The 13,934-nt window shown below is 37.9% G+C and overlaps 1 protein-coding gene across 1 annotated transcript in view; it reads right to left on the bottom strand.

The window, feature by feature from the left end:
• The window catches only part of MAN1A1 (mannosidase alpha class 1A member 1), a gene marked incomplete at its 5' end in the record, with an annotated part of 146,252 nt that overhangs the window by 100,273 nt on the left and 32,045 nt on the right, over positions 1 to 13,934 (bottom strand). Inside the window, one exon of the mRNA XM_080616416.1 lies at positions 4,315 to 4,411. Within this exon, the coding sequence (XP_080472542.1) occupies positions 4,315 to 4,411 (97 nt within the window). The remainder of the gene's footprint in view (positions 1 to 4,314; positions 4,412 to 13,934) is intronic.

The following is a 13,934-nucleotide window of genomic DNA, read 5'->3' as shown; positions in this document are numbered from 1 at the left end:
AAGATATTGCGGGGTGGGGAGACATGTTGAAGTTTTTCAATTTAAAGTAATATATTGTTTAAATACACATACAAGTAATTTTGTAGAGCTATATTAACAATCTTACAGTTTAAAAATATTTTTGTACGTTGCAAGACAGTTTTGAATACGAATTTTGGCATGCTTTAAAAATCTTCATACACACAATTCTCCGTACAAGAAAGTATGAAAATCTGTTCGAAGTGGGAGGAATGGGATCTTGCTAAATTATAGTGCTTTTCCTTTGCAGATTTGAGTATTTATTAAATGCCTCCCTTTTCCCCTCCAGAAAAGCTCCTTTTTTCCACTTGCAGAGACTAATTATACTATGCCCACAAGTTACAATATTATTAAACTGGCAACACTGCAGATGAAAGACAGTTACAGGTAATTAAAAAAGCCCTTTAGTAACACTCACTGAAGTGCAGAAAACACTTCTAGAAAGAGCTCTCAGCAAGTATGGCAATGCTCATTAGTTTTAAAATAAGTACAGAAGGCTTGAAGAGGAATAGCTCCTGGGTTGGGGGGCTGGTAGCAGGGCACTGTGAAAAAAACTGGCAAAACTGGGGTTTTGCCATTTCCACACTACCAGGGTAGGTGGATAAAGCTCTATTTTAGCTTTATCATTAACAGTAATCTGAAACTTTAAAGGTTGAAGTATTAAAACTTAACAGCACTTACTTGGGGCCTACTTTTACCACATATGGAAAGAGAAGGATTAGTACTCAGAGCAGAAGTCGCGCCAGCATAGGAGATATGCCTTGTTTTGCTGATGCACAGATATGATGCAAACAGATGTTTAGCTATTCCAATTTACTTGATTAGTCTAGAAATAACTGTACACTTAATGAAATGAAGCTATTAAGAATGCTATGCAGACAACAACTGATGACTTTTCACTTCGCCTTTTCAAATAGTTGTTATTGTTACTAAATTCTTTGTAGTTGTAGTAAACTATAAAAAATCCACAATAATGTTTGTTACTTGCCAAGACAACATGGTAAAAGCTAAAGGGGCAAATAAAAAGGAAATCAAAACATTATATGGCTGTGTTGAAAAGATTTTGCAATGGTCAGAGACAAGTATGTAGCTTTGGCTTGAAACGCAAATATTTCAGTTTACATGTTTAATCTTTCTCTAAAATTTAATTATTTTTAGTGTGCATTTGTGAGAGGAAGCAACTCCTGCTCATAACGTGAATACAACTACAGCCTACCAGCCTAAAGAATCCCTCAGTTTATCAGACACATTCTTCACACACATCGCTCACAGAATGCCAGCAAGATCAAGGCAGTCCTTGTCTTCAAATCTGTTTTCAGGGCCTGGGTTTAGGACAAATAAAATGTCATTTCAAAGTTTGGCAGGAAATCCTCAGCTATAGAAAAACTCTACTACTTTTAATTTGTATGAGGTGCTAAAGGATGCTTTTCCTTCCCCCAAGGTCAGAACCATCAGTTGTCATTATCCTTTCTTCCATCATCATCCCACTGACTATATTCCTCTTCCCTTAGCTTAACAATAGTGTCACTGTAATTGCCAAATTCATGATGGTATTAGCTAAGTCACACCTATGTGTAATCACACGTCTTAAAAGCCCATTATATTTTTGTGTTTCAGAGAAACACATCATGCCTGCAAGGTACAACCATCATAATGTGTCTACATTATAGCAAGGACTATACTAGCAAGGACTAAAGAATGTGTACTTTCAAAATTAAGCTTAGAAACAGTATCATTTGAAAACAACTCTCTCCTCCTGTGTCAGGAGAGCTACACTGTCTGTAATCTACACAACATCAAGCACCAGTGAGCTACATCAGAACCTGCAGTTCCTCACAGTGAGGTACGTAGTCTTTATCCCATAACAGACTTTACCAATACACAGAAAGTACTATAACTGCAGCAATTAATTCATAGGAGGGGAAGTGTTCACAGTTAAACAGCTGGCTAATGAAACATGCTATATATTACTTCTATTAAGACAATTACAAACCTGTACTTCAGAAAATTGAGACCTGAAATCAAGAAGAAAGATGACCATGAAAAATTTGAGATGGTTATAATGGGTAACAGTGAGCTGAAGGGTCTGACTTAATTTCTGAAGGCTGTAAGTTGATTCACAGAACACACAGCTGGAAGTGACCTGTTCTCAGCTAATTCAATTCAGAACTACCTTAGAAGTCAACAGTTTGCAATCCACTAAAAAACCAAACAAATCCAGCAAAAAAACCCCAAACCACTGTCCTTTCAGAGAAAAAGAGCTTCAACCATTTGACAAAAAAAAAAAAAAAAGAACAAAAGGCAAAGGGGAAAAAAAAAAAAAAAAAGGCAAGCAAGCAAAACCAGAATATCATTTTATTGCTTTATGAAAAAGAAGGCATTTGTTGAATTCAAACATGAAGGTACAGATCAGATCTAATGATCTGAGGACACTATTACAGAAACAAGGATTTGTTTCTAAAAAACAAAAGGAGATTATGCATTCAGGAAGCAGTAGCTTATGAGACAGAACTGTTTGCAGATATGTTGCTCTTTGGTATTCTGTAAAGCGATTCAGCAGAAAGAGGCCTAATGCTTATTTTGGTTTGCACCAAGATCAATAAGAGTGAAGATGTTTCTAAGGAAATCTCCTCAGCAGTAAGATCTTATACTAGATAACCATGATGAGAAAGTGATCTGCATTTAGACTGACTCTGGCTCTTACTCCTTTAAATGCAGTTTTATTTTCAAATTCAACAGTTGTCCTGTTTCACACTGAAGAGCGCCCGCAGTGACTTATTCTTATGCAACATCCACAGAACTACATAAGAATTTCAGAAATCAATACGTTAGCTTTTTCTGCTAATCCATGCAATACCATTAAGAACTCAAACCTTTAAATTTTTATGCCACTTCTCACTCAAAATGAAACTACATTAAGGATTTGAGACATTTTGTTGTCCTCCAAGAAAATGAAGAAAACAGGGTTGCATTAAATAGTTCTTCAGATATTACACTGACTTGCACAACTACAGTCATCTGAATGAAGATAATAAAAAACTTCAATTTTCAAGAAAACAGAAGAAAACAGGAATCTGACTTAACCCTGAAGTTCCCTCAAACTACTTTGTTTTCAAGCACCCAATTCATGTTTAAATTCCAGTAACTAACTACATAATAATTACCTAGTAACACTCTTGATGTTACCTTGGGTAGGCAAGCAGTGCAGCGAGATCAGTGTAGAAGTATTTTCAAAATTATTTTTGTAATCACAACTGCTGTCTCTTAGCAACTTCCAAATATAGTTGAGGATTTGATAAGTGCTCTATTTAGGGTGTTTTAAGAAATGCTTCCACTTCAAACTATCTTTTCCAAACATTCAACAAAATAAGTTCCTGCTAAAATCAAAATAATGCATTGATTTTGTCTCAGCTATAGAAATTAGTTCATTTTTCAGTTTTCTGTTTGGAAAACGAGCTATTTGAATAAAAAAATTGCTGTCAAACAGTTTAATTCATCATTTTTTCTGCAAAGTTTAAGATAATGACAGTTCATAGGACTGCTTCCTCATGCTTCCTCAGAATGCTGTTGCTCTACAGCTGCTATTTATGTCCCACTTGGACACTGAAAAAGTCTTGCCTCATTACACTGGATTTCTGCAGTGTGCCTCTCCTCCTAGGACTTTTCAGCCCCATATTTGTTCTACACCAATAACAACTTGGGCATTATTTAAGCATCTCCTGTGCAACATTTAGAGGTGCAAATAATGGTTATATTCATGAAAGAGAAAGCCTGATAGGGAAGCCTAATTGATAGAGATTAACAAGGGGTTTTTTTAAGGAAAGGAAATAGATTCCTGAGAACTGTGGACAGCTTCAGCTACCTTTATGACTGCAGAAAGTATCACTTGTTCCTTGTACCAGATTTATTTCCCCTGCCCCCATACACCCCACCTACCCCCATACACCCACCTACCCCACTCCCCCACCCCAGTTTTTGTTTCCTGCTTATTAAATGTGGTGTCAATGAGTTTAATTTCATAGGAAAAGTTTGAGGTAGGGCAGTATTTAATGCAACAAAACTACTTCTTTATCATGCAGCAAGGACATGCTTCATTTATTCTCATTCAGAAGGGAATCTATAAAAGTCATAGAAAGCATCACCTTCATTTACTGGTACTTTTTATACCTAACAGAAGCAAGAAACACCACACTGCATGACAGAGGGTAGAAAGAACACATTTATTACCTGTAAGCTTTTCAGCTGATTTACTGTTTTTTGCTAACGTCACTAAGCACAAAAATACACTCTACTCACCAAATAAATTGCTTGAATGTCCTTGCTTAGATATGGGTTTCAATTCATTTAATCCCCATGCATAGCGCTTATAATTATCCCAGGCATGCTTCATCATCTGTAGGGAAACGAAAGCAGGATTATAATGTTGATTTAGCAAGAAGCCACAGCAAATACTGACTTGAGAATATTCTTAGTATTAAACACATTTAATTCAATGCTTAATTAAATTCATGATGTATGCATTAAAACTATGAAATAGTGAAATAGAAATACAGAACAACAGTGGTACTTCTTCCAGATGGCAGTGGTTACAGTAAGAACTCCATGTCTGTCCCATCCACCTCTACCTTTACCTGCATGCTTATGGTCAACTTGCACTCAAATAATTAATTTTAGGGCTTATTTTGTTATATATCAATTCAAATAAGGTTTTATTTCTTTTAAGCATACACCTCTGAAACTGAGGGAAGTAACATTTTTAAAGAGTATTTTCTTCTCCTAGAGCTGGAATTTTTGAGGTCAAAATTAAGCTCACAGTAATTTTCAGATTCTGGCAGACACTTTCCTGCATAAATCTGGGTGCTTCAAACTCAGTATGGCCAATAACAGAAGGAGGAAGCTGGAGTGAGCAGGCAGAACACCTAGGAAAGGTTTCGAGGTTATTATGACATGATGTTCTATGACTATAAATTCTACTGTATGTACCTGTAGCTCCTTTCATATGTAATTTTGCACAAATAGCCACAAACTTTTACAACTAAACCTACTATTACAAAAACATGTTTTGCATAAAGAGGTGTACCGCAAGTAAATACTGCTTTGGGAAACTGCCTCGGGGAACCCAGCACAGCAGCTCTGCGATACGTGCAGAGGACATCCATGTCAGAAGACAAGGCAGCATCTCAAGGAAACCTCATATTCTCTACCACCACGACCAGCCAGACCTAGCCCCAGCTGTTCTTTCTGGGGGTGGTCCAGGTGTGTGGCCAGGAGCTAAGCTGTCCCTCCTCAAACATGCAGCAAGGACAGCACACACAGCTCTGCAAGCCTGATGAAGAACCACTGCCACTCCAGTAGGTCCAACACCTGCCTTTACTGACCACCACCTTTAATGCCTGCTCAGGAAGAATCTTCCTTAAGGGCCCCCACAAGCAGACTGACTTTGCGTAACAGAAGGAGATTTTTGCCTGTGTTGTCCCTCCTCCCCCTCTTCCACAAAGCAGAGCAGCCCTGGGAATGACAAAGGTCATCTTCTAGAGGGAAAGTGACAATTTCAGACCTTTTCAAAAGATACTGCTTCAGGCTGTCAGCTGACAACACTGCTCTTCCCCTCTTGCTTTCAGACCTCTTCTTGAGGCCATGTGTGTCAAGGATAATTCTGTTAAATAACAGTTATAATCCTAAATTGAAAGCAACAGCCTTGGGACACACTGTAATAGTAATCCTGCACTTTCTTACTTCCCCTTTCCTCTTCTCAAATCACTTAGAGAAACTGTGTCAATTTAAAATCTGTATTAAGCCAGATTATGATAAATAACATATTTTTCTAGAGTACTGCTACATTTGTGAGCATAAACATTTCTTTGTTATTTACGGAAGTATAGATGTGCACCTATCATGCAGGAAAATTCAGGGATGTTAATTTACTCTAGGCCTTACAGGTCCAGCTTTACAAATGCAAAAAGTGGCATCTGCACTTAATACATTAGCATTTTCAAGCAGAAGGTTAGCTTGGGGTCAGATCTCAGCTGAAAGGCAGTAAGTGGCTCTGTGAAAATGGTCTCAGGCCATGGATGGCACCAGTATGACTGATGGCAGGAGTGGTGTGTCCCTTGCTTGACTTCATTGCAAAACAGCTTAGGAGCTCTCCAAGGATGGGGCGTTTCATCCCAAGGCAGAACTGGTAATAGGAAGCCAAGTGGTAGACTTTATGTCTGTTGGGTATTCACAGTCTCTGGCTACAGAGATCAAGATTATATGAAACTGACCATTTGGCCCCAGGATATTTTCTAATTTACCAGTTGAAGTTTTCAGATAATTTTGCACATTATAAAAACAAGCAAACAAACAAAAAATTTATTTTGCACTGACATCATGTGCCAGACCTGCAAGCCCAGCTTTACATATTAATATACAAATTGTCAAATATTTCAGCAGGCTAAATACTGCCCTGCACCAAACCTGACATTTTCTACGCATTGTCAAAGCTTATTTTTTCATAAAAATCACTTCAGAATCTTTTAATTTATTTATTTTTAATTTGCTTGTCATTGAGTGGGCTGAATAAAAGTGCCTAAAGGTGCAGTATTACAACAGAATTAAAATTGCTCAAGCCAGTCCTTCCTTTTTCCCTCTCTTTTTTCTCCTAGAACATTTCTGCCCCTTCTCTAGCATAGATAATGCAGTGCTCATCTATACCCGCACCAAGACAGTTCAGGAAACAGAAACTTTTGCAAGGAAAATTTCTCCAGATTTCCAGTAAGTCCCTTTTAGGTACTGGAAGGCTGCTCTAAGGTTTCCCTGGAGCCTTCTCTTCTCCACGCTGAACAAGCCCAACTGTCTTAAGTCTGTCTTCATAGGAGAGGTATTCCAGCCCTTTGATTGTCTTCATGGCCCTCCACTGGACTCTCTTGAGAAGGTCCACATCTTTCTTGAGTTGGGGGTCCCAGAGCTAAATGCCGTATGAGAGCAGAGTAGAGGGGCAGGATCACCTCCTTCGATCTGACGGTCACGGTCCTTTTGATGCAGCCCAGGATACAGTTGGCTTTCTTGGCTGTGAGCGCACACTGCCGGCTCATATTAAGTTTCTCATGAACACCTCCAAGTCTTCTCTGCAGGGCTGCTCTGAATCCATTCTCTACCCAGCCTGTAGCTGTACTTGGGATTGCCCTGACCCACGTGCAGGACCTTGCACTTGGCCTTGTTGAACTTCATGATGTTCACACAGGCCCACCTCTCAAGCGTGTCAAGGTCCCTCTGCATGGCCTCCCTTCCCTCCAGCATGTTGACTGCATCACATGCCTGGGTGTCGCTGACAAACATGCTGAGTGTACATTCAATTCCACTGTCCATGTTGCTGACCACGATGTTTAACAGTGCCGGTCCTACTACCAACTGTAGAAGAACGCCACTTGTCAATGATCTCCACGCAGACATCAAGCTGTTTACTACAACTCATATTGGAACAGCATGGTATGATATGCATGATTATAAGACATGAATCAGAAAAGCCAACCAGACAAACAAACTCAGTAATCTGAAAAAAAGCCCAAAGCATTAAGAAATATTTCCATGAAAAACAAAAACCCAAAACCCAACAACAAAATAAAACAAACAAAACACCACCAGAATTAGATTATCTCAGTAGATTCATCTCTTTTGGCTAATCAAAGTGGTCATTTAGAACTCTTTGAGAAGGTCTAGATATAGATAAAACCACCAACCTTAGTAAGTTTCCTCTGAAGAAAATACACCTTTAGAAATGATTGCTTTGGATATTTGGAGGTTTATGGACATAACATGGAATGAAAAACCTCCAAAAATAGTCAGCGAGCCCTCTAGTGTTTCAAAAAGACAAGAGTTATCCCAACTAGAGACACATGAATGGCTATTTAGCAAAAAGTTACTAGGACTCAGTGTTACTGTTTGTACTAGACAAACAGCCCATAGATATAGTACCCTAAAAAAACCCTACCTTAATCAACATTGTTTTCTGGACAAGTGATTTTGGGCTTCAAACCCAGCAAGGAAGTCTCAGTTTCTAGTATCCAGTACATCAGAAATACTCTATATGCTTTCCCCCCTGTGGAAGCTACAAAACTGTATTAAGTTGTCCTGTATTGCCTATTTGTTAATAGATTTATTTTCTACATAAGAATGGAAAAGTTCTAAAATACTGAGTAGCAATATGGACAGATCCAGCCCACCGATAATTATTCTTTGAAGTGCTAGGCAAAACTCTCAGCAATGGTAGTTCAGGAATGAAGTTTAACAGGGGTTTGGGTTTTTTTTTGAGAAATCCCTGTATCTTTACAGCCTTCACCTTTCTGACTGCATGAGACAGCCCCAAATCATTATCTCCAGACTTTTTTAATTCACAAAGACGCTTTTGATCCTGTCTCCAGGTACAAGTACTGCTGATCACTTGAAATGTCTAAATAAAGATTACCATTATTGAGAACATCCATATTTCAACATAACATTAGGGATCCTGTTAAAAAAAGAAATTCCTTATGATGAAGAGTATAACAGCTTTCGACCAGATGACTCCAGATACAAAGTCTTTTACAGTCTAATAAAATCATTCACCTGAGTACTTTCAATTAATTTCTTATTAGTCCACCAGGATGTCAATAGGCAGAGTTACATATTCCTCAGTCCTTCTAGTTTTACTAAGATACATTCATTGAACCTCAAACTCTAGAAGAGCAGTACTGCACCCTAGGAAGCATTGTGTCTACATTAACAAAAGTCTGTTTCTGATGGAGCTCTACTTTAGGTCACTCACAATCAGAAGCAGCAGCCGAAGGCTTAACTAGTGAGCACTGCTTCACTAAGAAGCTGGCTGGTTTTAGATCTTCAGGAAAAAAAAAAAAAAAAAAAAAAAAGGAAAAAAAAAGGGGGGGGTCCTGATTTTTACCTATAAATTCAGAAAATGTCAAATACTGCCCCACTTCTGTTGTAGCATAGCAAAGTGTGCTATTGCAATTGATATTAGCAAAATCATCTGGAAGAAAAAGGTGAAGGTCTGACATTATGCACAAAAGGACCTGTGCATTTCTTTCTTGAACTCTAAACGAAGCATTCTGAAACATAATTTTGAAATCCTAAACCCACTGAACATTAGAAAAATAAAGTAGGAATAAAAAACAAAAACAAAAAGATAAAAAACAAGCACACATTTGTTCTCCAGAAGCAAAAAGCAAATACAAAAGCCTTCTCTACAGTTATAATGCTACCCAACCAAAAGATGATGCTAATGCACTCTCATCTGTTGGTATTTCAGTTACTGCCGTCTTCCAAAGCACTCTGACACAATGTCTACAGGGGATGCAAGACACGTGAAATGTGCAAAATACAGTTCTATTCAAACTGGAGTACCCAGGAGTTCAGGCACAAAACATGGCCAGAAAACAAGAGTGATGCTGAATAAGCACAGTAATAGTGGTATTTAGATGCAAACTACTGCAGTACCAGGTGGAGTGAAAATAATAACTTAATAAGGTTTATTTTTATCAATTACATACAAGCTGAGGAGATGTCAAAAGGGGATGTCACGAAGAGTTCAAGCATCTTCTAGAAGTAGGATATTAAAAGAAAAAAAAAAACTGCATGAAAGAGTATCATCCTGATCTTCAACAGAGTCATTTAAACCATGCCAAGACAAGGGAGGAAGGCAGAGGACTAAGGTATGGGAAAACCAGGAAATGAAGACACAAGTTAAAAAAACCCACAAACAGAACTAACCAACCAAAACCCAAACAAACAAACAAACAAAAAAACCCCACCAAAACCCAAAACCCCAAACTCTGAGGAAAACATTACAGTTTGCTTGCCTAATCTCTACTAAACTGTCATTGCCAGATTAAATAATCTTTTTCTCAGTTTACCCTGAACTCCTTACACATTTAAGTTATTCTCACCTTTCAAACTTCTTAGCAGAACTACATGTTCACTCAGCCTAGTCTCTCTGCATCTTCTCTTTCTGTAGGAGAGTTACAAGAAGGAGAGAAGTAACTCATACTTCACTTTTGAACAGCATCAGCAAGGGAAATGAAGGAAAATCCCTAGAATTTGTAAGAAACCTCTATAAACATTCCACTAAAAGTTTTCTCCTGTACAAATCAACTTGCATAGTTGATGACTAAACTGGGTCTGGCCGGGACAGAGTTAGCACCCTTCACAGTAGCCCATGTGGTGTTTTGAATTTGTGGCTGAAATAATGTTGATAACACAGCAATGTTTTAGCTATTGCTGAACAGTTCTTGTACAACATCGAGGGTTTCTCTTTTTCCAGCTCCTGCCCCTTTCCCACTCTCCCTGACAAGTAGGATGGGCTTGACCAAGAGGTTGGGAGGGGGACACTGCTGAGCCAGCTGGCCAAAGAGATATTCGCTACCATGTAGCATCATGTTCAGCAATGAAAGCTGGGACAGCAGAACAAGGAGGTACTTTCTGAGGTGGCTGCTGCCCAGAGGCTGGACATCAGACTGCTTGTGGGAGGTGGTGAGTGACTGCCTTGGCATCACTTGTCCCTGTGCCCTCCTTCCTTCACCTAATAAACAGTCTTTATCTTGACCAACCAGTTTCTTCACTTTAGTCCTTCCTGTTCTCTCCCTCAGCCCACTTGGTGGGCCAAGAGCGGTGTGGATGCTTGGCTGCTGACCCAGGTGAGCCCACCACAATGTCTCATAGTATCATCAGTGCTGGAAGTTTGTGAGCACAACACAACCCCCAGCTGGTTTATTCACTCTGACAACAATATTACATTAACCATTAGGAAAACCTCAAGTTTTAGAAAGCCTTGCTTTCTTACTTTCCATTCTCATTACTGTTAACCAACAACTGAAGCTAAATGAGACCCAGTGAATCAGAATCACAGAAGAGTTGATGTTGGACAGGACTCTTGAGGTCATCTTACCCAACCCCCACCAAGACCTATTCTCAACTGTTTTCACAGTCGCCAAGCACCAGCCAAATTGCAGTAGAGCTGACCAACTTTATAATCGTTCCAGAAAACTGTTATTAGTAAACGTAACAGTAATGTTGAAGGTACTGCCACCAGTCAGGATTTCTCCATGAAAAACTGTATGATCTCCTTCAGCTGACTATCAGTTTTCATAAAATCATGCTGCATATGCAACAGCTCTGTTTAATATGCTCTTACAAAATCCACTGATTACCACAGTGAGCAATTTTTGGCAATACACAGCCCTTCTTTTTTGTAGTTATCAGAAGTATTACACTTATGTTTCATCATTTTCATAACGGGCGTTAGTGTAATATTGCACTTTGAAGAAATACGATTAACTGAGTTTATTGATCTTGGCTTGAATAACTTGCATCTTGGAAACAAAGTAATGGCATAATTTTTCTCTAGATCTCAATAAATAACACTTTCTTTCTAGGATTAGGAACCACAACTACCTTGTGAAATCATTTGACAATTTCCCATGTTTCTGAGCATGATCTTTGCTACATCTGTCATTTTTTTACTATCATTGCTTTGGTAGTACTTCAAACCCTTTATTTCAATCTTTTCTTGCAGTTCTGCATGTAATCATAACATATTCCAATGTCTTTTCCATTTGGAAGTTTTTTTATGACTAATAACTGCCTTGAATTATCTTAAAAAATAAATTGGATTTTTGAAGTAATTTTTATCAATATCCACAGCTTTTTATCCTGTTCAGACTTGCTCTGCAGTGGAAATCCTAGGTAAAGAGGTAGGGTGTTCTACTGCAGTTACTTCTTCACTAATTAGTTCATAATCTTATCTAAGCAGACACACAGACATGTCTAAGAGTGATACATGTCTGCTTTTGGTTTGTTTTTTTTCAGTTTCACTTTGTTACGCTAGACTGCTAACAATATTAGTTTTAAGCAACTTTCACAAAACAAAATGTCATAGTTAACTTCTCAACTGAAGACCAAGATTCACAAGAAAACTAAATAAAACCAGTTTATATTCAGATCAGGTTTCTGTAGGTAGAATTACATCTAGTGCGATTTCAAATTAAAAATTACCAATTATAGTCGACAGAATTTTATTCTAAGTTCTTAATTTTTATTTGCAATTTCTTATTCCAGAAATGAAAAAAGAAAAAAATCTCGAATATCCAAGAAGGTTCATCTCATTGGATTACTGTTCACTTTTTTCCTTCAATCTGACAGAAGAAGATACAAATGACAACATATTCATTTTCTCTACTGGCATCAGAAATTTGGCTTTTCTCTTTCAAGGCATGTAAAATAAATCCTGTCACTATGATCCTTCGTATATACACACATATATATATGTATAACACCATTTCTTACCTGTCTGCAAGAAAATTATTGCTAGTCAGAAGCTTGACAGATTTCTTGTATTTCTAACCTGATTTCCTTAAGACATTATCCCCAGTTAAAAGCAAGCTACACGCTGTCAATGTTTATTTAACAGTCACTGCTTCTAATTTAGAAGGTGGATGACAACCACTCCCCAAAGGCCATGCAGACTGTAGAATTTCCTCGAGTGCTTCATGCAGGGACTTCCATTTAGCCAAGAAAAGCCCCGAAGGAGACTTTTGTATTAGTTAACAGGCCAGTAACAAGGGTTCCCAATTGCTGTTTTCCATGAAGGAGCAGATAGAGATTTGGGGAACTTTAGGTGGTTGCCATTTAGCTCATGGCTTCAGTTTGCATTGTGACAGGACTGGAGAACTCTTTAACAACTCAAGTTTGTCCAAAAATGCTGCACACAGTGCAAGGCATTGCCGCACACCAAGATGGGAAAATACCTACAACTCTTAAAATCACAATAGAGCTTAGCTAATCAAACTGATTTATGGGATTCTCCATTAATATTAAACATGCACATCATATACTGAAATATTTTATATGGCTCTGTATTTAATGCTCTGTTTTAAAGGGATATGTGAGCAAAATCGTGCTACTCCTCAGTATTTCAGCATCCTGCATATAATTCATTTCTTGCCTACAAAACCAAATTAAAACAAAAAAATCTAATATCTGCATATAAAAAAAAGGAACTAAGAGGGAAAATAACAACATTAAGGAATATTCTGAGGATTAATTTGTCATTTGTATTGCAAAGCACTTCAAAATCCTCAAGTGAAAAGCCTGACAGAAACGCTAAATATTATTCCCACATGTTAAGTTACAGATAAGCTTCAATTCTCATATTTTCTACTCTTCACAGTAGCTTGTAAGCCTCTTTAGCAGTGTATTAAACTATCCAACTAATATTCATCATATGCTGTTCTGGGCATCATTTGTTAACCAGGGACAGGCGTTGCACAGTGCTTCATTCCGTTACACATTTTAAAAGGAATCAATTATCCTCTTAATTCTGTAGCAAGAATTCTAATTAGAAGGTAACTAAAGAAAACAGGAAATTCGCAGGTAAGATATTTTCTATGCTTATTCTATTACTGCATATTTTATTTAATGCACAAGTACACAGGAAAAATGAGACTACTTCATGTAAGAAATAATTAATAAGAACAGCAGCCCTAACGCTTTGATATATCTGGACCAAAAAAACCATGAGTTCATTTGAAAATGATTATATGACATACCAAACTACTCAATGATAACAAGTTACATTTTACTCATTCATCAGGCATACCTCTCTTTGCTGAACAATAAAGTACTTCTAAAATCAGAATCTACTGAAAATTTGGAGATACTAGAATGCTTTACAGTTAGTTTCTGAGAGCTGGGCCGTAGTGCTTTAACTATTGCATGGTTCATTTTAGTAGAAGTCCAGGGTGGTAAGGCAGAGAAACCTGAAGGAAGACCAAAGATCACCTGCATACGCCAAATAATATCATTCAGTACAAGCTGGTATCTACAGCTTGTTTCTCACCTGGCCACCCGAACAGCACAAATATAAAAAACCCCAAACTATTTAATGC

The sequence above is a fragment of the Psittacula echo genome (assembly GCF_963264785.1).
Source record: "Psittacula echo genome assembly, chromosome: 4".
NCBI classification, from domain to species: domain Eukaryota; kingdom Metazoa; phylum Chordata; class Aves; order Psittaciformes; family Psittacidae; genus Psittacula; species Psittacula echo.
This window is presented reverse-complemented; position numbering and strand designations above follow the sequence as displayed.